Source organism: Takifugu rubripes, chromosome 6, assembly GCF_901000725.2.
Source record: "Takifugu rubripes chromosome 6, fTakRub1.2, whole genome shotgun sequence".
NCBI lineage: Eukaryota > Metazoa > Chordata > Actinopteri > Tetraodontiformes > Tetraodontidae > Takifugu > Takifugu rubripes.
In genome coordinates this window covers 2,377,126-2,403,472 of record NC_042290.1, presented here as the reverse complement: position 1 = coordinate 2,403,472, position 26,347 = coordinate 2,377,126, and the positions used below count along the sequence as shown (strand labels likewise).

The 26,347-nt window shown below is 39.5% G+C and overlaps 1 protein-coding gene across 1 annotated transcript in view; it reads left to right on the top strand.

Annotated features, from left to right (window-relative positions):
- Nucleotides 1–2,936: 2,936 nt before the first annotated feature.
- The window catches only part of LOC101076719 (ephrin-A5b-like), a 39,190-nt gene continuing 15,779 nt past the window's right edge, over nucleotides 2,937–26,347 (top strand). The window contains exon 1 of the mRNA XM_011604472.2: nucleotides 2,937–3,785. Within this exon, the coding sequence (XP_011602774.1) occupies nucleotides 3,661–3,785 (125 nt within the window). The 5' untranslated portion in view covers nucleotides 2,937–3,660. The remainder of the gene's footprint in view (nucleotides 3,786–26,347) is intronic.

Genomic DNA, 26,347 nt, shown 5'->3' with positions numbered 1-26,347 from the left:
CCTGAGAATTTGAACTGAACAGAAAATAGAAAAAAAAAAAACATCAGAGGCTATCACACATGATCGAATGCTATAACCTACAAAAACTACTTACCCCTAAAACTCTATTACTACTTGCTTTTGTGTGCCCTGGTATAGACAAATAAGCCCCATGACCAACAACATAGCTGACATTCCAATGTCAGCTGCCCTCAGTCAGAAAGGCTTTCAGTGGGGCAGACTCAGACACAGACATTACTTATCTACATAGATGCAGGTAACACATTGATAAAAACATTGATGTAGAGTGGTTTTAGTCCACAAAAAGATAGAAAGTCTGTGTGTGCTCTTTATTAGGGTGTTGGGTACAAGTGTGAGTTTATGTATTTGTGTTTGCAAAGGTCATATGTACAGATAAATACGTACCAATAAATGCAGATTCGACAGAAATAACTCAGACCTCCCACATAGAAACATCCCTTCTCTCTTTTTCACCACACTGTTTTACCGGAGGGGATTTGTCTTCAACTGCAACCGTGATATCCTGTTGCTGAACTATATGTGAAGCCACTTGTAAAGTTTACCCCAAAGTTTTGTAATAAGTGGCGCTAACAAAAGGCAGATGAATAAAACACCTCATTGCATCACAAGCAGCAGATGACAGAAAGAAAAAAAGAGGTGAAAGTAATGAGCTGGTCAAGAAAAAATAGTAGGTTAACATTGCTGTGAAAACCTTTTGAGAGCTTAACTGGAGTTCTTTTTATCTCCTGTAGTTTCAACCAGGTACCTGTGATGTAAGTTTCCAATACATATAAAAAAACATTTCTATCATGTGAAATACCCCAGCATCACTAAAATGCATAAATATACATAGTAATTGTGTGTTTACATAAGAAAAATTACCAATATTCTCCCCAGAATTAATAAAACAAAGTATTTAGTGCTATCATATATAGTATAATAGGCAAATACAGAAATAAATTGTTGTTATGTATACTTGCCATTGTCTTCACAGTCCACCCACGGAACAAGCACAGTTTTAATAAGTAATTGTTTTAGAAAATTGTAGAAAATTCCAGTGTTTAAGTGTGTGCGTGTGTGTATGTGAGTATAAGACGTATAAAAGAGGGTGGAAAAAAGCACAAATGCCCAGCTGGCCCTACTGTTAGTAGTGATGTGTGTTACAACCTAAACACATAGTTTTAATTTGGAAGGAAAATAAATTGAAAATTATTTTGTAGCTCTGCGCTCACAGTGAAATAATGCAATATTCAAACTCTAAACTACAGTATTGTTCTATTTGGGCCATGAGAAACATTAAGATGCACCACCATGTGTTGTGCTGGCAGCCCCACTGACCCTAATTTATAACGACTCTATTGTCTTGGAGAACACAGACGAATATCAGGCATAAATGAAGTAGGACAGGCACTTTCGTAGGGAAGATGAGGTGATTAAGGCTCAAGGATTATTCTGCGTGAGGTGGGTGACACATGCAGGCACACACACACACCCACACACACACCCACACACACATACAGCGGCTTGCAGGTTTGCGTGCAAGCATTCTTGAGTCACACAATATGGCTGAACTAGCATCTCCTGGTTAATAATACTATGGAAAATATCTCCATCGTCTAGCTTGGATTTTAATTTTCAAATCAGGCTTTACTGCAAGATCCATTTGTCAGATTTAATACATTTATATTAAACCACCTTGGCACTTCTGCTGAGTCTCAGGGTCCCCAGCCAAACCCTACAGCATTCAATATAAATTTATGGGCCCACATCCATGCTGGTTAATGAAACCATAGTCAGTATTGGTGCTGTGTGAACCTGCTGTGGCATGGTTCCAACCTCCAAATGAGAAATGTTAGCTTCCTCTTAGAGATTCTGAGTTGAGTATTTGGCCAAAGTAGGGAGAATGGCAATACAGCAGTAGTCCATGCACAGCCAGTCTTGAAAGCCTATTTAGTGGCCATTTTAAGCTATTTTGAATGCTCTGCATCATGTTTTATTGTTTACGAGCAGTGATGAAACTGCACAGCACTTTGTTGGCCAAAGCCATTTTAAAAGAGCTTTATCAATGAAGCTAGGTTGGATTGGATGTTTAAAAAAATGTACCAAAACTATTTCTGTGCAAGACAGCCTCTCTGCCACTGTGTTACAGAATCATTTGATTTATCTTTAAAGTACATATATATTGCCTTGTATTATACAGTAAACATAATTGGAAACCTCCATTACGGTGCCTCCATAAGGGTGCTGAAAGGATCGATGGTCCACAGGGGAGAAAACCCTGACCATGGCCAAATGCAGCAGTTTGGTTGGAATAAATCAGAAAACAGAAACCATGGTTTAAAAGGTGACCTCTCATTGTCTGCATGCAGTTTACGATCCTCCCGTTAGCAAGTGGCTCAGAGCAGTACCCCAAATTACCAGATTATGGTCTGTCTTTATCTGCAATCATTGGTTCGTGGACATTCTCCAAACTGAGGCTGTCAAATGTTGATTTCTTTTGATTATACAACTGTATGTACTACACTGTAAGAAAATGTATCATATCAAAATGTTCTCAACATGCCACATAAACCGATGGACACTAACCTGATGGGTCATATTTTTGGGGGGAGAGAGATGTTTTAGAGGCAGACCAAAAACAAATATGAAGCCAGATGCTGATTCATTAAGAAACCCTCAGTAGTGGTTCCTTTGGCATAAATAGAGTTTTGTTGAAATTATTACGCTTTAAATCATATTTCATCATATTTCATGTGTATTCCTGATCGAACATGCGGCGATTTAAAGCTGCTTTTGTGGTTCCATGTCAGAGAGTTACACTTTGAGTGAGAGAATGAGTGTAGCTCAATGGGGAACTCAAGGCGACCATTTTTTTTGCAGCGTGCGAGAGAGAGAGAGGGGAAGGGGGAGAGAAAGGGGGTACTGGAGGGTTTCGGGGAGGAGGGTTAGTCCCTGAGTGCATGGCCGCGGGATCCGGAGACACTACAAACCTGTGTGATACCTCCAGCATACTGCGCTTAAGTGCTTCTTGTTTGGCGAGTCCGGTGCTCGGTGCAGGGAGGGTGACCGGGTCTGATTTACTGCGGGTGTTGGTGTCTGTTCGGTGGGACAGCTGCGAGTGGATCGGGACCTGGGACGTACGCTCCGACCCCACGTTCCTGGCTTCCTTTGACGAGTGAGCGAGCAAGAGGAGTTGAGTTGGGGCGAGCGTCCATCGCACTGCTGGAGCCAAACGGGACTGCGATTTGTTCTCCTTGTGGAACATTTAATGACTGACTTTGTGAGCTTTTTCGCCCCTCTTTTTTCGCGAAGCAACGCCGCTTTTGGAGATTTCGGTGCAAGTTGGGGAGAGTTGGCAGCGCTATGCGGAGCTGTGATTACGGAGATTATTGATTTCTGTGGCAGATCCTCGTTGGATGTTTGTCTCTACTATTAATTAAAGATGCGAGTTTCCTTCACATTGACTGGGGCAGGACCTGCGTATTTTTAAGGCAACTCGCCAGCTTTTCTCCCCTAAGAAACAGCGGAGTGAGCTGTATTTATGTGGCATTTGTTTTTCGTAATTACGCGGGATTGACATTCCGTCTCGTCACAACCATTCCACGCACTTTAAACCCACAAGAGAGAACAAACTATCATCGTTTTCCTTTGCCTGCTGAGATGTCGCAGGTGGAAACGATCCTCTTCCTCATCTTTGTCATTGGGATGTGTGTTTACGGTCAAGAAGCGGCTTCCAAGATCGTGTCAGACCGCTACGCTGTACACTGGAATCGGACCAACCCCCGGTAGGTAACTCCTACTGTAAGATGACTGCTAATTGCCCATTTACTCTGGATGCATTCAGTAAAAGAAACAACTAAACAAAAATTCCAGCCTGTACTAAGGTTTGGAAACTGCGTTTTTAAACATAAGTAGTTTGGTTGTATTAGTTCAATTAAGTCGCCTAATAATACTCTTGTGGCGATCATTCAAGGCTCAGTTCTCATTGATTGTTGTTGCGATGATTGTAGTTTAATAATATGCTCTATATGAAATATCTTTCTGAACCATAAATCACATTTAAGAGGCAACAACAAGCCATTTTCATCCCTCACATAAGGACTGCACTATTACGCACCATTACGCGCTTTATTACGCATCAGTGTTGATCGGTGATGGCTCCAGGTTTCGGTCAAAGAATGAAATAAACAGGGAAAAGAATGGGAAAAGAATTCAGCTTGTGCTACTAAACTGACACACTGCTCAAGCTTTAATCGATTACAGTTGGGTTTTTTTTTAATATACAGAGTGATTTTCTGGGTCTAATCAGTGTCGCATCTCATACTGATAGTGTGAGTTTTGTAAAAAAAAAATAAAATAAAAAAATTGTAGGAATAAACTATAGGTACCTTCCATGTTTTTGATATCGAAGTCTGCGCAGAACTATTATCCAGAAGTTTAGATATTAAAGTCATAAGATTGAAACGGATCTTTAATGATACTGGTAATGAGTTCATATATTTTCACACACAGATAAAGGCAGATTTTGATAAAGGGACAAGCATACCATCATTTAATTCATAGAATGACTATAATGATAAAATCGGGGTTTTTTGTCATATACTATGTAATTTGGTTTATGAGTATTTTTTGTGGGACAAATGAACAGAAACCCTTTGGAGCAGTCTTCCTGCTGCTCTTACAGATATCGCATTATAACTCTTTCCCGTCCCACTCACAGGCTTAGGGTGTATTCTTTTTGCTGTTGGCCTTCAAAAACATCCTAGCTCTATGGTTCTGGTGTCTTGGTTGCTATGGCCCCACAAGTTTTCCCTCCTCACCTCTCACCACCCCTCTTGCCCCTCCTTGTCCCTGCAGCAGTAGACAATGAGGGGGTACACAAGGATCTTTCAGTTGCTGGCCAAGACACAGCATGGTGCTCAGTTCTCGAAAGATCTAAACATGTTGAGGTCACACACTGCCAACACCAGACAAGTTGTGGGTTAGGGAGCATACAGGGGACCATATTCCGGGTCAAAACTACGGCATTACCACCAGCTTCATGAGCCTAGCGATGACCCCAGCAGCAAAATAAACAGCTAACTCTAAACGGGTGTCTCCTTTTCTCCTCTTTAATCTAAACCTGACACCACCATATAATGGTATAGTTAGCCACAGGATAGGGCTGGCCCTCGGTACCAAATATTTACATTAACGCTTATTTAGCAGAGGATTTTGACCAATTTACAGTGAGCGACTTAATCAAGCCACTATAAATAGAAAATTATGGACCCACATCCCTGCTGCCTAACGAAACCATAGTCAGTATAAAAGCAGCAGCAACAGCAGCATACTCAGACATTCAGGAATTCCTTTACAGGAGCTTAAGAATTGAAATAGGGAGTGATTTTTTGGAGGGGGGGGGGGTAAATATGGTTTTTTTTCCAGATTTTCCTCTTGTTTCAGCCACACATTTTTTGTTGTTTGTCTGCTAATGTTTATTGTCCAGGTTTTATAGGAGGTTGCAGCTTTAACGTGGCTTTCCTACCCGAGCTGTGGACGGGTTAAAAGTGAGGATCATTACAATTTATTATCGCAAAAAACAACATCTACTGCTCTTCACAGTGTCCTCCATATAGACAGGAATAATTAAGTTGACAAAATGTTGCTAATGTTTAAAAGAATAATTTAGATGTATTTTGTGGTTCGATGGTGTAGTGGAACTAGCTTGTAACTAACATCAGATGTGTGGGGGGTTTTCCACAGGCAAGAATTATTATGAAAGAAACTTCAAACCTGAAATATATATTAACAAAACCATAAAGTTGAAGTAAGCGGTCACAGATTAAAAACACAAAAACTACTACTACAAGTGTTATTATTACATTAAATAAAATTATAAATTGGCTACAGAATGAAACATTTCTAGCAAATACAAAGAAATTGTATAACTGGAAATTAAAATCTGCAGTAGAAAAAAGCTCACATAAGAAAAATAAGCAACAGATGTTCCTCGTCAGCTTTGCCTTCTGCGTTGGAAACCGATGAGGAAATAACGTGGATCAGGGGGAATTTTACTGCTGCTCTGTCAAGAGATTATTGGCCAGTTCCCTGCCCAACAGCTAGTTAGATGATTGATTAAAACCCTTCCAGATTGGTATGGGTCAGTGTTGTGACCCAAGATGTTTGTTGCTGATAGATGGGATTAATGGAGAATTAGGGCCAAGTTGCTGTTTATGACTACAACATCATGGAAAGTGATACACCTCATCATTGATAAAGCTCGTTGAGCGGGGCCTAATGACCTGACAGCTGGGAACAGCTGTTACCCCTGGGGCTTTTTGTTTTAAGCCTTGATAATTCCTATTTGAAGTGTTCCCCAATAAATTCAACATAGTTCTTTAAAGACAGTCAAAGCTTCTTTTCAGTGACCTATTTTCATATTGCATAAAAATATGGTTACTCACATATCAATAGCTATTCTGCTCATTCAAATGCTCCTTTTCTCTCGGTTTAATTGTATATGGGGGGGGGGCAGGACCTCAGAAACAGGAGCAATCTCATCGACTCGACAGTTCTGCATATGTTTCAGAATGACGTCTGCTATTTGCTTTCCTTGTTAAATTCTCCCCATAATCTCTACTGAAAGAAACAATACTCCAAATTTCACTCAGTGGTGGGTTAATGCGGTGACGGTTTCCCACTGGCTTTGTGCGTTGCCCTGTTTGCATTCTTCCCAGCGTTTACTCTTGCCTTTCACTCTCAGCTCCCTGCAGTTTGGTTCTGCTCAGATTAAAATTAGACAAAAACACCAACCATATCCAAATATCGATCAGGTCTCGGGACTGTAGCCATCTACAGAAGCAGAGACCAACAAGAAATTCATCAATCATTTTATCCCTGATTTTTTGCATTTTCCGGTCTATTTTCCCACAACAAATTATTCTCAACCATAATGATAAACGTAGTTATTCCATATTGTCAGTTTTTTGATTTTTTAAATAAGTATTTTTATAAAATAAGTATTGCTCCCCCTAAACAATCATACCATACAGTATGTCACAAGTTACCTCCCCTTTTCAGTAACTGTGAAAATGACTATTTGAAAAGTATGGCACCATTGTGGAATCTGTTCAACATTGTGCTGGAATACAAATAAAAAGCTGTTTATTTATTTCCAACAATATACTGAACACCGTGTCATGACATTGCAATAAGTGTGGCAGTTTCGCGGGTGCAAAACATTATTTCTTTCTGCTGTAATGATCTTTAATTTGTAATTATCTTAAACTTAAAAAAAAAAAATACTAGCGGAAGAGACCCAAATAAAGAAGGTGATGGTAGGGGCGGTTCTGGGTTTTAAAGATTGTATGTATGCTATTTTATTACAGTGTGCCTCCTCTTCATGCTGGCAGTACATGAGATGCAAGAGCGTAACATCACTGATACATGATCTCACCTATTTATTTTTCATATCGAGCCAATTTCCTACTGCTCAATGTTCAGGGATCACTTGGATCAACATAATCAGTCTGAACTTTCGGGCCAATTAAGCGTTGAGTTTTATGATTCCTATAAGGAGGGTGGGGGACCAGTCGTCCTGTGGAGACAATGATCATTCTTTGTGTTTACTGACTCTGCCTGCAGACAGCTTTTTCTCCACCCTTCCCACTGCGAATAATAATAGAAAACCCCTGGGCTACAAGAGCGTGATTGACAGCAGCCAGGGACAAGAGTTTATTAATAAACACAGATGTTTTTACTGACTTACGCAAAGTTTCTCTCGAGGTGGCCCAGCTGTTTTTCTTTAATGCGTTATTTTCAAGAATTAATTTCTAACGAGTGTAAAAACAGAATTAAAGGATATCTAAGTGTATTTTCAGATTCTATAAAGATTAATTCTCTTCTGTCAAGGTATGCAAACTAATTTGAGTTTTTATTGTATATGTGTTCTTTTTATTTAGCCACCTTTATGTTCAAATCAGCCGAAGTCACAAAGCTAATGTGGTCCTAGAAATATCATGATCCCTTGCACTTGGACCAAACTTTTTTTCTGAACTTCACAACTTATGACAATAAGTGTGACAATAAGTGGGTTTACTAAATCAATTTACACTTGTAAATAGCCTTTTATTTGCCTTCCAGCACAATGTTGAACAGATTCCTTGAAGTCACACCACAACAATACATAAAGAAGTTAGCCAGTGAGGTCGCAGCCACAGCGAAGTCAAGAGTAGCGAAGGACAGGTTTACACGCCAGTAAATTAGTCCGTGAATCAAGCATCATGGTGGTCATTCCACAAATACTTTGCTTTGGTTTGTTAGGTTTGCTAGGTTGGCGGGATTCCAGCATAAACAAAATGTAGTGCGGATCACTTAGGCCAGCTCAACCAATCAACTTACAACCCAGTTATCTGTGGGTGTTAGTCTGACTACCTTTGGACTTCTCTGGGCTGAATTTATTTGAGCCATGGCGTCCACCTGTATTTTATGTTTTTTTAACTAATGCAGGAATCTTTATATTTGCCTGAACGTAAACAAACTTAATCTGTTTGGGATTCTGCATTTGATATGTGCAACAGTCAATGGATTAGCAAGAGACTCTCAGGCCTAATCTCAGTCTTGCTCCACTGCACAGAGCTTCACTTGCTGTTTTAATCTTGTCAATACTTTGTGTGTATGTGCTGTTAAAATGTGAGTGGTGAAATGGTATCCCCTGTGTCTTTGTAGGCACCGGTGAGGGTATTAGCAAAAAAGCTCTAAAGAGCTTAAAAGGTCAGCCCCCCTTTGTGTGGAGACACAAAACACTTCCTGTGGGACCCTTCACCCCTCTCTGTTCTTCCTTTAGAAAGCCAGGCCCTGTCTGACCATTCACATTAATCAGCCTTAGCTCCTAATGACTGCAGTAAAGCTTATAAAAATTGCTTCCAAAGAGGTCCTAAAGAACCACTAAGCTGACAGCCTGGCCAAGGGTGCTGCTGTCAGGGTTAGGGTTAGCATCAGCAGCATCAAAGGCAGCAAGGTGGATGCCGTTCAGTCCTTCCCATCAGCACTGAGAAATAATAAAAACTGAGGTCTCAACGGCTGTCAAGACATAATGTTTAAACACAACCTAGAAAAACAGTGAAAATAAGCAGAGAAAGCTCTGTTGCTAGGGATACTGTTCTTCACGGTTTCATATGATTAAATATTCTTACTGTACATATTAGAAAATCTTCAGTCTGCCAGTTTCCTTTCTATTAAACAAATATACTGGTCAAATTTTACAAATGATCTCTCCTTCAGCATTTTCTACAATTATTTTCAGTTACAGCCTGGTCATTTGACTGGATATTCAGTTTCATAAAAAAACAAACACACAAATAAAACACTCATGATTGGTAAACATCCTTGAATACATGTCCATTGGCTGGCAGTGGTGATTATGTACCTTGTTCTTCAGAGTAGAGTAATCATAAAGGATGGGTTGATTCAAATCTCACTTTTTTGGGTTACAGTGATGTTGCAGCCAGTGAGACTTCAAGCTGGCTGTCTGCTGTTGTGATTTGTTCGTTGTGTCTTTTGTTTGTGTTTCTTTTATGACATGGTATTGTCTTCCAGGACAGGCCTCTATTGGTTTGTAAGAAAGTAGGTGCCCAAATTGGCATGACCCTTAAGAGCAAAATCCTATACAATCCCACCTGAGTTGTAAATTGTCCAAAAACCTACATTTGAAGAAATGCAGAAGAGAACACTTTGACAGTGGCGGCAAAACCAACAAATTAATCTTTCTGGAACTTTATGTTGGTCAGTATGGCTTACAAAGTAAGGTGAGCATGAAACAGCAGGTTTGTGTCGCTGCTTGTCCCCATTCAAAACAGCTGCTGACTTATAATGTTAATAATAATAAATAAATTAATAAATAATAATAAACTAATAATATGTGAATTACTTTTCCCGTTAAAGTTTGCCACTCAGGGTAATGAATGTCTTGGGAAAGTCTGTGTAGCCACAAACATTTGTGATGATGAAAAAAATATGTCTGTTGTTGGCTTATTGCACTGCTGTATGATTACTTTCATTTGTCCGGGTCAGATTTCTCATGTAATCATTTGGGCACGATGGTTTTTGTGGTGATGCTTTGGCAGCATGCAGCTAGGACCGCAATAGATAATTTAATACTTATTTTATTTCAAGAAGGATTCAGAGGAAAGATGTTATTTGCCGGTATGTGATCAATACCGTATCATAAGGTGCACTTAAAAGTCTTGGGGTGGGGAGCCTTATAATGCGGTGTGCCTTATTTGTGCACCAAGTTCCAAAATATGTAAATGCTTTTCGGCTTTTACAAAAGCCATTTCGGATTAATTTCATTCATTTCGGATACGGAAGATGATGTACGTGAGTCCATTGCTAAATACACGCTAGCATGCATGTTTTAAGCTAGCGTACCAGTATGTTTTACCATGCCCACGCACTATAATCCGGTGCACCTTGTGTATGTTAAATACAGAAATAGCACCCGTAACTGAGACTGAGCCTTTTAATATGGTGCGCCTTATGGCCGATACAATAATAAAAACAGCATTTGTGATCTCACAATGGAGACTGGACCAACCTTGACAACCAAGGGAAATCCTGGTTAGGACCACTGTGACACATTCATTGTGTCTCATCATTCTATGTTGTTTTGCTAATGAATGGTTGTGAAATCAGTTGTTTTTTTATATTTCTCGTTGCTCAACCTGAGCTGCAGGGTCTTCGAGTGCTTTCTCCAGACGTGGTAGACTTCGCCTCCTTTTCGCCTTTACTCTGTGGTGTGTGGCGGTGCATAGTTCGGCGTCAGCCATTTTCCAAGGTTGACTCCATTTTGATTTGATGAGGAAAAGATACAAATATCAAGATGATGTTACTGGAACGCGACACCTCTATAAAATCATTAAATTTATTCTCCTCAATAAATCAGGTTAAAATTTTATATATGCGTGTGTGTATCATTTATAATATTTTAACTTTTTTATTCTGGAGAATACATTTAATGTTTGTGTATGTGTGTGTGTGTGTGTATAAATGTGGGGGGGGGGTCGGGGGTAAATATTTGTGGCGTTTGTGTGACACATCATTAGTGAGCAACATCATCACTAGCAAACAAATATATCTGTGCAGTGAAACTTTCTCTGAGTAAATGACAGATAAAGCATGTTTATATTATAATCTATTCAACGGGAGCATCTGTAAATAGTTGACGTCATTGTTCGTATTAATTACGGTCGATCATACAAATTCCATAAAATGCCAAAAATCCGCCTATCCCACATACCTGAAAAAAATCCAGGCGAAGCCTAGAACCAACTACTCTTCATACTGTCTCTTGCTACCTTCATTTTGCAGAGTTTGCATTCTCAAACTGGCGACTGTTTCGTGACGGAGCAGCCATGTTTGTGTGGGCGGCACACTATGTTTTTCTAAACGGGATGTGAGGCGACGACCATCATCTTATGGTGAAGATCATTACCATAACATAACTTGTTGTTTTTTTTGTGTTTGTTTGCCTTGAGTATTGGTGACTGGTATTGCAGTTATTACTAAGGATTTTGTGTATTTACTGGGACTATTGTTGATCCCGTTTATCCTTAATTTTGAAAGCAAATGCATGATGTCAATAAATGATGCAGCAACATTTCTATTAGTTTCAGGAAATGTTGGCGCTTCATTTTAAGGTCTCCTTGATTTTACATCCAGTCATTATATGCAGTCATTTGAATCTTCTCAGATAATGACGTGTTTCATCAGCTCATCTCAGATTAATCAGACCACTGCTGTGCTGTTTTTTACTTCAACAGAAGTTTTACGGCCACAAAGTGAAGATCTACCACATCCTATCCTTGTATTTAAAAGAAAGGAAAGAATTTGATTTGAACTACGCTCAGTGTGACCATGCTACCTGCTTTACTTGTACTTTGTGAACAAAGTGATGCAAATATCACCTGATGAGACATAAAAACAAGATTAGGCCATCCCATATTAAAATTTAACACCATTGACCTACTAACACATTGATGTAGCTTAAAGCTGTGGCGCTGTGCTGTTTCTGCTCATATCACAGGTTGTGGCAGCGGTGTGGTGGGAGCAAGCCAACCAGAAGCTGTGCGCGCCTGCGCCCATGATCCCTTTTTATGTCTTGGCTCCATCAGGGCTCTGAGTTATTCTAGTGCATAATTGATGCAGGAGTTAGAATAGCAGAAGTAATTCAATGAGAGGGTGCAGCCAAGCGGAGCAAGGGATCGCGTGCGTGCCACTGCAAACATTGCAGGGGATGAGGGGAGGGCATCGGGCGTAATAGGTCCCAGTGCTGAGTCGTCAGAGAATATGTCAGGCCCTTTGCCACAGCCAATCAGGTGTCTCCACTCAAGCATAGTACTACGGTACTACAGAACATCTTCTCATGAATCAGATGAGAACCCCTTTGGTTGAGTTTCTTTACTCTTTCCTTTATGCCATTAGGGTAATTTTCCAGGGACTCGATGCGAGAACTTTGGCAATAAGTACAAGGTATTTCTGGAGGTCAGAAGTACCCTTTGTCTCTGACATTAACATTGCAGTATTGGTAGCGACAGGGTGGATATCACACATTGACAAGGCTCTACAAAAGAAAGCAAATGACCTGACAAACCCGCATTGTCTGTTAAACAAAAGGGGAGAGATTGCAGAAAACCGGTCCCATCCCACTTTACAGAGACTGATTAACTCTGAAGGAATAAATTACAACCAGTAGAGACACCACCACTATCAGCTTACCATCTTTACCATATAGAACAGCCAGATGTATAGAACATGCTCAATCACTGAAAACAAATTGAGCAATGTAAGGGAGTAAGGAATGGTTCATATTTCAGAAAGTACAAAATAGTGTGATACAGGTTTCAATGAGGTATTTACAAGTAATCAGTTTCATACGAATAGTTCAAGAGAGAACGATGCTGAGAGGCTTTTAATTCATGCTGTGAATAGTGATTGCACACTTATGGAAAAGTTTTATTTTCTATGCTGAATATGTGGGCTGTTTCTGTGTTCATCAGAGGTGTTTGTGCTTTAGCTTTAACGGTAAAAGCCAAAAGTTCAATTTCATTATTATTTCCTGGAATATTCAGATATGTCTGAAGTCAATCAGTATTTTTCTTAAATTTGAAATTTTCAAAAAACGTAAATTATCACTACTATACTCACTACTTAACCAGTCTCATCTTTCCACTCAATCTAATCAGATTATCATTCTCTAGAATATAGGGAACATATTTAAAAGCAAATCAATTAAAAATCATTTCCAGATATCTTTATGAGAATATATACTCCAAATTATAAAAATATATTTATTATATATATATAATTATGTCAAATATATTATTTTAGAATAGATACATTTTCATTTTAAAATATGTGTTGCTTTTTTCCCAGTTGTTATACTTTGCATTACATACATTTAATCTTATATATTCTCAAATGTAATTTTTGTTCGATTTGTTTTTGATTTTACAATTAAATTTTTTTGTTTTACATTAGAAAAAAGGGAAAATTTCTGGGGGGTTTTTTCCAAACGAAAAACAAATTTGTCAGACTGAAATAGCATTGATAAACCTCCGCGCCATTGATGCTGTGTTCCACTTCTGTCACGTTCCCTAGCTTTAAGAATTGAAACCTTTGTGATTATAGGTTTGAGGTTGAGATAAATTGAAGTAGAAGAGAGTGAGGATTGTGTCCTGTGACTGTACCTCTGGGTCATCACATGGTCTTTCCAGAAGTAATGGGGTGAGGTCTCGTCACGCGATACACAGGAGGGTTAGAGAAACACATCAGCCATCACGTCATCACACGCTTTAACCACTCACCTAGCCACTCCTGTACGCACGCAGGAGGCAGGCCCATTCTAAAGTTTGCCCAGCAACCCCACAGTGAACTGGGAGATGTGGTGCTATGGTGCAGAACCATTGTTTTACATTTCTTGATTTTTTTTCGATCCCAGGAAAGTCCTGCCAATTCAGTCAGTCCTGTCAAAGTAAAGATTAACTGGAAAAAGTTTGTGTTAAGAATCTTGAAACTGTTATGATGTTTTTTAATCAAGGAATTTAAAAGTGCCTCTTGATCATTGGTGAGCCATCTTAGACAGTCACCAATCAGGGCTTATCCATAGTCTACAGCAGCCAATGAGCAGCGGAGCAGCTGTGCGTTCATTGGCCTGTTGAGCATGCATCACCAAAACTGTGCCAGATACACCATGGCAAAAATAACCCAGAATTCATCTTGCCTGAAGGGAGCAAAGCTTGTAATGCAGTATATGTTGAATATGTGCTGCTGAAAGATGCTGCTTACATATTCCATTAAATATAATAATACTGCTATTATTTCAGACATATATTTGTTTTTTTTTTAATAATGTCGAAAATGATCTGTAAATGATCTAGTCCTAGGTGAGCCCTCACAACACCTGTGACACCGACTAACAAATGGAGAATATATAATTTCATTTAAAAACTGCATGTTGAAACAAATATAGAATATGTAAAACGCAGAACATTACTGAGGTTTTAGGGATAGAAATTTGTTCTGCTATTGATAAAAATTGTCATAGAACTGTTATTTACCATTAGGTATTTGAACAATTTTGCTGGCTCTTAAAAGCCCAGAAACATTTATGCCTAAATGTGCTACAGTAGAACCAATTTTCATGTTTATCAGAGAGCTGAAAGATCTGCATATTATTTTATTCATTCATATTTATATCTATATTCATATTTTAATTTCAAAATTAAAGGACTTCAATTTTTAAAACACAATAAAATAAATAGAGCACTGTCAACTACCATCTGATTATAAATAGTTGCTTGAATGTATCAGTTGGATTTGTTTAGGCAATGAAAAGAAAAATGTTAATCTTTTTTGTCAAAAAGCTCGTCTTTTTATTTCTGATAGCAGTTGTTAAATTTCTATTTTCATTCCCTCAATGGTCTTTTAAATTAATTGTCACAACAAAATGCGCATAAATAGAGCTTCAAATCAATTTATCCTACACCGTCTGTACATTGTGGTCTCCCTGAGGGGCTAACCACTGCATCCAGATGTTTTCCACCCAGTTTTCCACCTCACGCTCCGCCGCTGCCAATGGCAATTAAATCTACTCGGACTTGAACACATCTCCAGCTGAAAAAAACTACATTCTTTACAGCCTCTCTGCCGTTATTTCCTACGTGTGTAACATCCAATACAACAGTGAGCACCTGTACTTGAATATTAGTGGAAAGCCTCTCCTGCTGTCACCTGATTTTCAATCTTCCTTTGAGAAAATTGTTTAAGTTTGATTTCGCTGCTATAGGACATTTTTGTAATGTCATTTGGGGTGTGCGTGCTTTGTGTGTAAAGAGCCATGGTTAATCTTGCTGCAGAAAATGAGGCTGCAGATTTCAGGGAGAACAACACATGCCCGGAGTGTCGTATGTTTCTGTTTGCTATGTGATTCACGGGGTTGCTGCTCTTAAATTTGTTATCTACCTTATTTGTCCTACAGCTTCTGGATCATCATAATTGTCAGCCCCACTGGTCAATTGTGCAATGTAGAAAATTGTTTATATTTATATAAGTTGCCTTATCTGTCCGTAAGCTCAGAAATTGGAAAAATAAACAAACTTTATGATTTGTTCAGAACAATTTGCAATTTGCAAAAGTGTAAGATAAGGTTAAAATTATTATTACCGGTACACCAGGAGGCACACCCCTGCTTACTTAGTGCTTTAAGACCTCCAATCAAACATTTCTGCAGTTTCTACAACAACATGGGAAGAATAAATAATTTGGTGCAAATATAATTTTTTATAAAATAAGAACCAACATAATTGTGCATCACAGCTTCATGTAAATGTCTATTTTACAGCACGTAATTTCTCTGCTTTTTCCTGTGATCTGCAGTAGTGTTAACTGTTCTCTACTTTGTCTTTTTTTTTAATTATTAATTTGTCATGCAATTATTTTAGATTTTTTTTTACTTGCCCTTAACAAATAATGTCTAGTAAATACATGCCTTGAGTCATCGGTCTAGTGGGAAGTCTTAAGGTCTTAAGGGTGTTCACAGTATGTGACTGGTCAGCGACAGGCGTGTTCACACTCCTTGACTCTCAACAATGTTTTGTATCAAAAATTTCATTCAAAATGTTTTAATTGCAAACAAAGATACAGAGCAGAAAGGAGAGTGCTCCATGTTGTTTATGGGATACAATATAGTAATAAAAAAGGTGCTGCTGGGTCACTTGCATTTTGCAGCAACCTCGTGTGTGTGTTTTTTTTATAATAAGTTACAAAAATGACAGAACAAATCAGAATCTGGCAACACGTTAGGACACATGTTCATGGCACACACTGTACTCGACGGAGGACCTATGACAGCAGCGCTAAATAACAGCCCCTGAGGCTTTAGCTCTTTTTACATTGCGACCCGCTGGATCTTTAGCATTCTAGGTATTCAGTTTGAATTGGCAACTCAGAATGTCGAAGCCTGACTGCCGTCTATAAGGTTTTCACAGTTACTGACCCAGTTGTCGCCGAGTGGACAACTGCCTCGCCCCAAACACGGGGAGGAGAGCAAAAACCGGTCGGTGACTGGGCCGAAATCATGTAGTGTCAACTGGGCATATCAAATCATATTTATTTTTGTCTTGTCGCACTTATATTAACTGTAATTGTCCAAATTTAATGCCTGTTTCAAAGAAACAATTTCCTACCAATTGTGGATATCTTTGGTATCATAATGCATTGGAATCACCAGGCATTACGTGAACACAACAGTTCCCTCCCCACAAATGTTTCTCTTGCTGCCATTTTCATTCATCTCCAGAATGGAGTTGACGTGTGTGAAACCGAATGAGATACCAGAGGCCCAAGAGTTCATTATGTGGCACTGTTCTCACGGAGAGAGTGAAAAATCACTCCTTTGTGCCTTATAAGAAAGAGCCTTCCTCTGACCTCATGGTCGTGCAGTGTAACGATAAAAGACCCTGAGGTTTGTGAAGTGTCGCCACACCCACCCTGTTTTGTTGCTGCCGTGGAACCCAAGCAGGATTCCCTGAGAAAAAAATAAGCTTTGTAAACAAATGTTTCGATCCCACACGGCCGTCCTTGCTAATTGAACCTTGGCTGCTTAAAGGGTATGATTTCCCCTCCTCTAACATCCTGTACTTTCTGTATTTCTGTCCTTCATTGACTATAACTGCTCTCCAGTTTTTAGGGGCATGGTGTAATAAAGATTTCTTTCATGTTACCAAAGAGCTGTGCTGTCTGAATTATAGTTCATATCACCTCAGATGTGTACCTGTCACATCCCTCAGAGGGTTGAGTGGCATTCGATTGCACACCTCTGTAAACACTGAAGCCGCAGACGTGTTTTCTTTTGCTGTGGATCATACTCAGCTTTTCCCTTTCACCCACAGAGCCTGCTGCCATTGAGCTGTTAATTGAAGCTGTGTGGTATGTGTGGGGAAATAAGCAAAATTGCCCTTCGGAATCGTTCGACATGTTATTCATTGCATGATTATGCAAAGACAGCTTAATTGATTTATATAAAGAACAATTCAACTGTTAATTTTAAATTTATTGATGTATCCAGTGTAATGTAGTATTAGTTTACTGCTTTACTGAAATACACCTTTTTTGAATGAGCAGCATCCTTTTTGGAGCACTCACTGACAAATTGTGCCCAGACTACAGACAAGAACTGATCTTTCAAAAGGAATCCTGGTAACTATGTGATATATGGTAGTCTGCTGTAGTCTTTACGACACGCCTTTTATGAATGGATGGATCTTCCATCCCACTTCAACAGCTCTTTCTTGAGGGTGTTTACACACAGATTGGATTTAGGTCGATCCAATTAAAGTTTTGGTTCTAGTTCGGTGTGGGTGGGTCAGTGAGAACACAACAGGCCATGCCGAGACATCTTTTCAGCTGGTCAGTCGCTGTGCTGTTTGGAAGTGTCTGCACCAACTGCCTGGCGAATGCAACATGTCTGAGGTCAAAAGGCTCAGACATGCTTCTGATGGAGATATTACAGTTCACGGTGATTAATCTTTGCCTCTGGCAGAATTGGGCTACTATGTAGATATGGCATCTCCACATTTTTGTTTAGGATCAATATTGGCATTAGAAGACTTTATTCTCATTATGTGAACATAACCAACACAGATGCCATTTATTTTTAAAATATATTTACTGTACAGTTATTTATGGAATTGATATACCGTATTTTCACGACAATAAGGTGCACTGTGCTATATCTGTACATACAAACATACATAAGGCGCACCGTATTATTAGGCGCATGCTGAAACATACAGTAAAAAAGGACAACGGAAGAAAAACAGTGCGTTTTGACACATTTATTGAACAAAATATTCATTCTTCCGCCACAAAACCATCAAAGTTTTCATCTTTTGTATCTGAACTGCTGCGCTATTTCAATGTCCAACATCCCGAATTCCTCTTCTTCATCATCTGAATCAGACTCACCGACCAGTTCCGCTTCAGCGTTGATGCCGGCTTTTGTGAAAGCTCTTCCAATACATGAAGACGGTATCATAGCCCATGCATCTACAATCCACCCGCATATGGTGGCATAACTTGTCCGCCGCTGCCTTATAGATGTGGCTGGGCACGGTTATCTTGTCGCGGCAGTCGGTGCGAAAGATGGCCGCCCTCTCCTGGTAATCCACGGGCAGCCGCTGCGCAACAGTTGTCCTCTCTCCGTATGGAGAGATGCCGCCTCCTCATAAAGTGAAAACACCAAGACGGGCCTCCTTGGAAGTGCTCAATGTCCATTTCTTCAGCAATCGCTTTGGCCTTTTGTCGAATGGTGACAGTAGAGACGGCCCTTCCAGTTGTTCACTGTTCCACAACCAACTGTTCCACTCGGTCTTCCAGCTCGGGCCACCTTGCTTTGTTCCCGCGGAAACTCAGCTTCGTCTTCCTCACTTGGCGCAGTTCACTTTCTTGTTTTCTCCACTTTCTGACCATGGACTCATTTACGTTAAAATGTCTTGCAGCTGCTCGATTGCCATTTTCAGCCGCATATTTGGTGGCCTGCAGTTTAAAGTAAGCCTCATACGCGTGTTGCTTGACCGGTGCCATTTTAGGGGATCCTTACGCGTAGGTGTGCCGCTAATCGATGGGCGGAGCGTTTACCGTAGTGCACCCACCAAAGGCACACAGCAGATTTTGGAACTCAGTCCACACACATGGCGCACCATATTATAAGGCGCACTGTCGATTTTTGAGAAAATCTTAGTGTTTTAGGTGCACCTTATAGTCGTGAAAATACGGTATAAGAAAGTGACCAGTGCAACAAGTGAAACACTGACATGAGCTTGTTGTTTCCTTTGTTTATCTTTATCTTTTATCTGTCAGGGGTCAGTTAAAATCAAAGTACAAAACTCCTTTGTCGCTTTTTATGGAAATGACACTTTGTGGTATTGCAGTGTTTGGACCAGAGTGAAAACAACCATGTGTAAATGTGGACCGTACCTGCTGAAAAATTATCAAAATTTATCATTTCTTTCTTCTGGTGCGGAGCACAATTAGACACCATTAGATAATGCTGCATGTTAGTTAGCTACAGGAAAGTGCCACATTTCTGCTAAATCGAACCTTCACTTTACCATTAAAATTTGGTACTTCACTAGTGGAAAGACTGGTGATGGATTAAGTGGCTCTGCTTTTCCCATCTGGGGCCTAAACCTTAATTGTACAACATTTATTCAACGTTGGGGCCACCATCCCCACATCTCATCTGCATGGAGGATAATAGGCTTGTCTAGCGTAGCTCAACTTTGGACTCTGGTTCCCTGCCATAAACTTGGCTTTCGTGCCCCTTTCAACCTATTCATGTCAGAAGGTCCTGGCAGTCTTGATTTTTTTTTTTTTCCCAGGCATGCTCATTTTGGATGGTGATGAAAGCAGGTGTGAGAACATGGGATCTTAAATCACTTAATGAGGGAAGACAGGGTTTGTCCAATTTGTTCCTGAGTTGTGTCCAGCCAAAGTCCTCTAACTGGCACTGACACCTTGGTCTGCCTGTGTATGTGTGTGTATGTGTGTGTGTGTGTGTAATTGATTTCACATCTTCCGATCCCTCCCATGGCCACAGGTCTTTAAAATCAAGCATCTAGCCATGCTCTCGGGGCTTCAGCAAAGTCCAGCTTGGTACCCTGATAGGATGCCACCTGTGCAGGTTCAGTCATACAATTTATTTGCAACTAAATATCGCACAGTAAACTGTTAGTGGTATTATAACAAAGTGGATGTGCTTGGGAACCACAGCAACTCAGCCTGCAGCGGAAAGCCATGTAAGATCACAGAGCAGTGTGGGTAGATGCTGAGGAGCATAGTGCAGAGAGGTCTTCTACAGTGTCAATAGCTACAGACTTGAAAACTTCACATGGCCTTCTGATTTACTCAAGAACAATATACAGAGAGCTTTGTGAAATCGGTTTCCATGGCCAAACAGCTACATCCAAGCTTTAAATCACCGAGTGTGATGTAAAACCTTGGATGCAGTGGGTAAATCTCGCAACACTACCATGGAGTGACAAATTATGCTTCTCTGTCTGGCAGGCTGATGGACAAGTCTGGTTCTGGTGTTTGCCAGAAGAAGAGTACTTGCCTAACTGCATTGTGCCAAGAGCAAAGTTTGGTGGTGGGGGTTATCCTGTGGGGTTGTTTGTCAGGAGTTGGACTCAGCCCTCTAGTTCCACTGAAAGGAACTCTAAATGCTTCAGCATACCAAGGCAATTTAGACAATTTCATGCTCCCAACTTTGTGGGAACAGTTTGGAGATGGCCTCTTTCTGTTCTAGCTTAACTGTGCACCAGTGCACAAACCAAGGTCCATAAAGACATGGACAACAGAGCTGTGTGGAAGAACTTGATTGGCCTGCACAGCATCCTGATCTAAACCTGATAGAATGCTTCGGGGATGATTCAGAAACACCGCAAAACCCTGCGCAGGGCCTTTTCATAAGAGTCGAAGTTTTTAATAGGGTGAAGGATGGGCCAACATCATACTAAACACACTCAAGTGCATGTTATGTATATATTAAATCGATCACAGTTTTGTCCCAAAATAAAAGGATGGCTGCTTAACTGTTTGAGAAACTCTGATTCAGATTAGTGTTAATACCACAGGAGAGATACAGGTTTAGGAAATTCCCCTCTCTACAACCTCACCACTACCAACTTGCCATCTCCAGCTCTTCTCATCACAGTATCAGCTATTTGCTCACCTCTCACCTCTACAGCTTCACAGCAGGTGTCAGCAGGTGATCCTCACAGCAGACAATCCTCTCTTCTTCAGAATCAGTTATTCTCCTCACCAATGTCCTGCTCTTAGCCCACAGTTATTCCCACATTTTCTTTTCAAACTGCACATTGGCACTGGGATGGCTGGTGGTACGCAGCTTCTCACTTTCTTTCAATGCTTAGCTCCATCTCCCATCCATTGTTCACACCCAAATTGCAGTAAGTCAACATGGGTATTATATGGACCTTCTGCTTGATAATGAAATCACAGTACCAATATATTGCTATCATAAAATGGCCTGTCTTTTTTGCGCTCATTATTAGGACTAGATACAGCAATTCTTGGATTATTATACATTTCACTTGCCCCAATACTGTTGAATATTCAGAATTAGATCCAGACTTTAGACCTGAATGTGGCTTGTGTTTCCTATTACATGATGCTGTTTACACAGCTATCCACTATTGTCCTGCTAACAACTCATTTCACCTTACTCCCCATCAGTGTGATCAGTGTCAAAGCTTGGATCCACACATATGATTGTGTTATTTTATGAAACCTACTTGTTAGTTGGTGGAGGCACATGTCAGGTTTATTGCTTCTTTTCTGTTGTCAATAAAAAAATACAGTGTAGTGAGCTGGACTCTATTAGATCATGATTGTTTCCGGTGGCCAACTTGTGCCCAAATATCTATCAAACAATCTCAGCTGTTTTAACTATTCTACCTTTGTGTGTGTGTATTGTTTGTCGCTAAAAAGTTTTTTGCTAAAAAGATTTGTACGACTTTCTGAATTCATCCGTTTCTTGGTTGTGAAACCTCACTGTTCCTTCAGATTGCTAAAGTCCTGTTCTTTTTGCAGTCACAACAAGTATGTCGTTTTGCTGGTAAATCACATTTACATGCCATTAAATGACTCAGTTAACATAAAAAGGGAGAAGATAAAGGTGTGTCGTGTTGTAAAGAACTCATCCCCATTGATTGTCATTACTGTCAGTCTAAAAGAGAACTGTAGACATGGTTATTTTAGCAAACAATAATTTAATTACACCCAATAAGGTAATACCCTGCCAATAATATAACTAAATATTTTATTGTATTAATGGCTTGTTATTTTACTTTATCATTATTAGTTATTATTGGCAAAACATTACATTATGAAGCATGATTACATTTTGGGCTGATGCAGCACTAAAAAACATGTGCTTTTTGCATGCTCGCTACAAAAGACAAAAAGACATTGTGTACTCGCCTTTGTAGCCTTTTTGCATGAAGTTAAAATGGGGAGACCATCACAAAAACCTTTACATAAAAGCTGTCATCTGTACACCAAGGAAATTTTTCTGACACCAAAATAATACCAAAAACAGAGGGAGAGAAAAATACCGTCTGGGATCTAAAGCGATCCCAATGGGTTACCTTGAGGGAGCGTAACCTTTGTGACATTGATGGGATTGTCTACAACTAAAGGTGCTGTGCTGGTGTGCAATAACCCACAAAACTCAAGCAACTTTTCTTCGGAGCCTCTCTTTCCTGTGTCCAAATGTTAATCCACATCTGGTTACCCTCTGTCGTGGTTCGCATTGCCTTAGATTAAACTGCAACATTCGCTCGAGTGTTTGGCACCTCAACAAAACTCAGTATTTTAGAACAATCAAAACCTGCTATAATGATCTGTTTCTCCTTACCTCCTACACTTGACTGCAGCTTATCGTTTCAGAAGTTGAAATCAGGCTGGTATTTCTCTTTATGACATTATAACAGAAATATGTCAGGCCAAACACATGAATCGCTTTAACCATAGCTGATCAATCAGAAAAAGTAGTTCTTGCCAGACAGTACAGATGGTTAGAAAATTTTATTTATTTATTTATTTACAGTATTTATTTTAGAATATGTATCCTCCTCGGACCTGGCGTCCACATTTGGGTAGTCTAGACTGTCGTACTAAAGTCTGCTCTACAATGGCCTGGTGTCTACATATACTTCCACTGACACTTTACAACTTAGATTTAATATAGATGTGAAACAAGTACAGTCGTTCAGGTTAAAGGGCCATGATCACATGTCTGAAATAATAAAATCTTTGCAGCTGTGTCTAGAGGTATTTATTTTTATAATTGGCTAGCACATCATCAGTTGTTCATCAGCTGTTTCATAGACATACTCTCAATGGTGAGACCAGATATGATTATGATCATACATATGGATTCTCCAACTAAAAATGCAATTATATTCTTAATGAGGCATACCAAACACTAAAAATGTAAGATAATAAAATCATTATGAGTGTTAAAAACTGATACATTTAGTTGCCTTTTTTAGTCCAATCAGGCTTCTTCTAAGTTGCAAATAAAAATGTGAATGTGGCCTCTGTTAGGCGTTGTCGGTTTAGCTATGTATTTTTTGGATATTGCAAACCAAATATTTCCAAATTTTCATAAGGTTTTCCCTCACTCAATATTTAGCTTCCTTGTAGTTGAGAATTAGATAAGTCTTGGGTAAGATTACAGTTTCTTAGATGGAGAATACACCAGTAATTAAATTTGGCAGAATTCAGACAGAATAACAGCAAACACTGTGTGGATTTAAGTTTGAAAGAATGGTAAAGGCTTCACTCCATATGTTACATTGTGGTTTTTGTCACCGGAGTTCACTGGTTCTAAACATGCTGCTCTGTAGCCGTCATTCACAAAAGGATCAGACGTTGCTCAAATGATCACGCCCACAATGTTCGCACCCATCAAGCGGCCATTGTTTAAGTGTCATTCTGCAAACAAAATGCCTGTTCATGCTGATCTGAAACAAAATGCAGCATCCTCCTGTCACACTGTGACTGTCAAACACTCCAAAAAAATGCTGCCACTCTTTCAAAAGCCTTCCTTTATTTTACTGGCGAGAGAAGAAAGCGTCTCACCCCAGATCAAAGTAAATGTCATAGCAAACATGGCAGAGATCCCACCTAATGCCTGTCAGTGTGTGCACTGAGGCTACAAAAAAAAAAAAAAACTTTTGTGACCCTGCAAGTGTGTCTAATTAGTGTATGCACAACTATGGCAATGGTCCTGTGATCTTCCCTTGTTTGACTGATTGCGGGTTTCCATTGTGAGCTTATTGGGAATGCAGAGCAGAACACAGGGATATTTGTGTGTATCCTATATAAGAATGTTATCAGAGTCATGCATCAGTCTGTCTGGGTTGTGGTCTCATTTTCATCGTACTTGCACACTCAGCATCAGAGATGGCCTCTTGATTTACAGTAGCGAGGCCAAATGGCTCCAGATTCAGGAGCTGATACACCTCGTGCTCCAAGCAATAGCAAAGGGTTTCACATTAAGCTTGGGTGTTTACTTTTTAAACTTTAACTGTAATGTTTCTTTTCTTATCAGTCCAAGGAACAGCTTGCTAAAAAATCGGGTGATGTAAACAACAATAATATTAATAATATATTTTATTTCAAATATGTTTGGTACAATTTTATTTTTATGCTATTTTTAGTTGTAATAGCAAAATTGAGGGGAAAAAACATTTTATTCATTATTTTTTCAATCATTGATACTTGATACTTGCTGTGAAAACCATGTTTTCATCCAGTCGGTAGAGAGAGGTAGTTCAGGTGAAGTCTGATTGCTTCTTTTTGATTACCACAAAAAATCTTACAGTGATGTATTACATTTGCATATTCTCACAAATACTGTAGAGTTTTGTATTGATTTTTCACTGGAGGATTACCCAAACTTTTTCCCTTTATAATTTGAAGGAGATTTTATTTTTAATTGGTTTAGGCTAATAATGTAGCTTTAAATAATGACATGACAATAGCCGTGTTAAATTATAGTATTTATTAAAGGAGCTCATTTGCAAACATGTTTTAACACTGAAGAAACAAACAAGTACCACCAGCCAAAACAGGCTTTTCAGAGGCACTTTTGCAATTTTATACATTGAGAAATTAATGAACGACATGATTATTATCTGCTAGTGATTACAGAAAGTTTTAAGAGAAGAAAATTTTCAAACTGAAGAACCCGATTGATTTTGTATATCCAATTACCGATAGGTTTGCCGGTTCACACATGGTACACACGCACACACAGAAAAAAAATTCTATCACCATTGCACATAACACAGAAGGTTTTTCTCAGTGTGTGCCTTGATTTCTCAGCAGGAAGTGATGTAAAGGGGAGTGGTCTTAAAATGGTGGATGCCTCCTTTCACTTCCCTTTTCAAGATTATCAATACAAACAAAGAAACTTGTGCCCAAATCAAATATGAAACAATATATAAAAACAATTCACTATAGCCATCAGTGGCACACTTTGAACCAGTAGGACTTCTGCCAGTGTGTGGTGACCATCTAGACGGCTGATCTGGACTTATTAAGGTTTTCTTGAAGATGTTTTGCCTTCTCTCCAGAAGGCTTCTTCATTTCTAAACTCGCTCAGGGCAGAGCTTGAAAATATAGCCCTTGTGGACCATTAGCGTCATAATTATCTAGGTGGTCACCTGAGAGTCTTTCACCTAGTTACTTGTTGAACTAGTTTCCTAGGTGAACGACCCTGCCAATGACCCTGACAGCAACCCTCAAAGCTATGCTGGCTAAAGGTGCACTGCAACACCATTAGAAGAGCTAACAACCTCTACACAGCTTTTATGTGTCCCGGGACCCATTTCTTTCCATACACCTAAAGTTTGATTGCCATGTGTTGGAGCCATACGCCACAATTGTAAATATGTTGCTTTTGCAAGGTGGGTGTGGTGTGGCTATCACCTGTCATGGGGGTGTGGTCTGGAAGGTGTTTTGGGAGAAGAAAGTTAGTAAATTCACCTGTTGATTGGGATAATGTGAGAGAGAGGATGAGAAGGGAGGATTAATTTTTTAATAAGTCATCTGGATGCCTTTTCTTCCTAAATGAAACAAATAAAAGTGACGCACTACACAAAAGCCCTCAAGTTCTATGATGTTTTATTTGTTTTACAACAGTCATAACTTCCACAGAAAAACACATTTGAGAAGAGTCAGAAAGCATTGTCATGCTTTTAGGTGTCATATAAATATT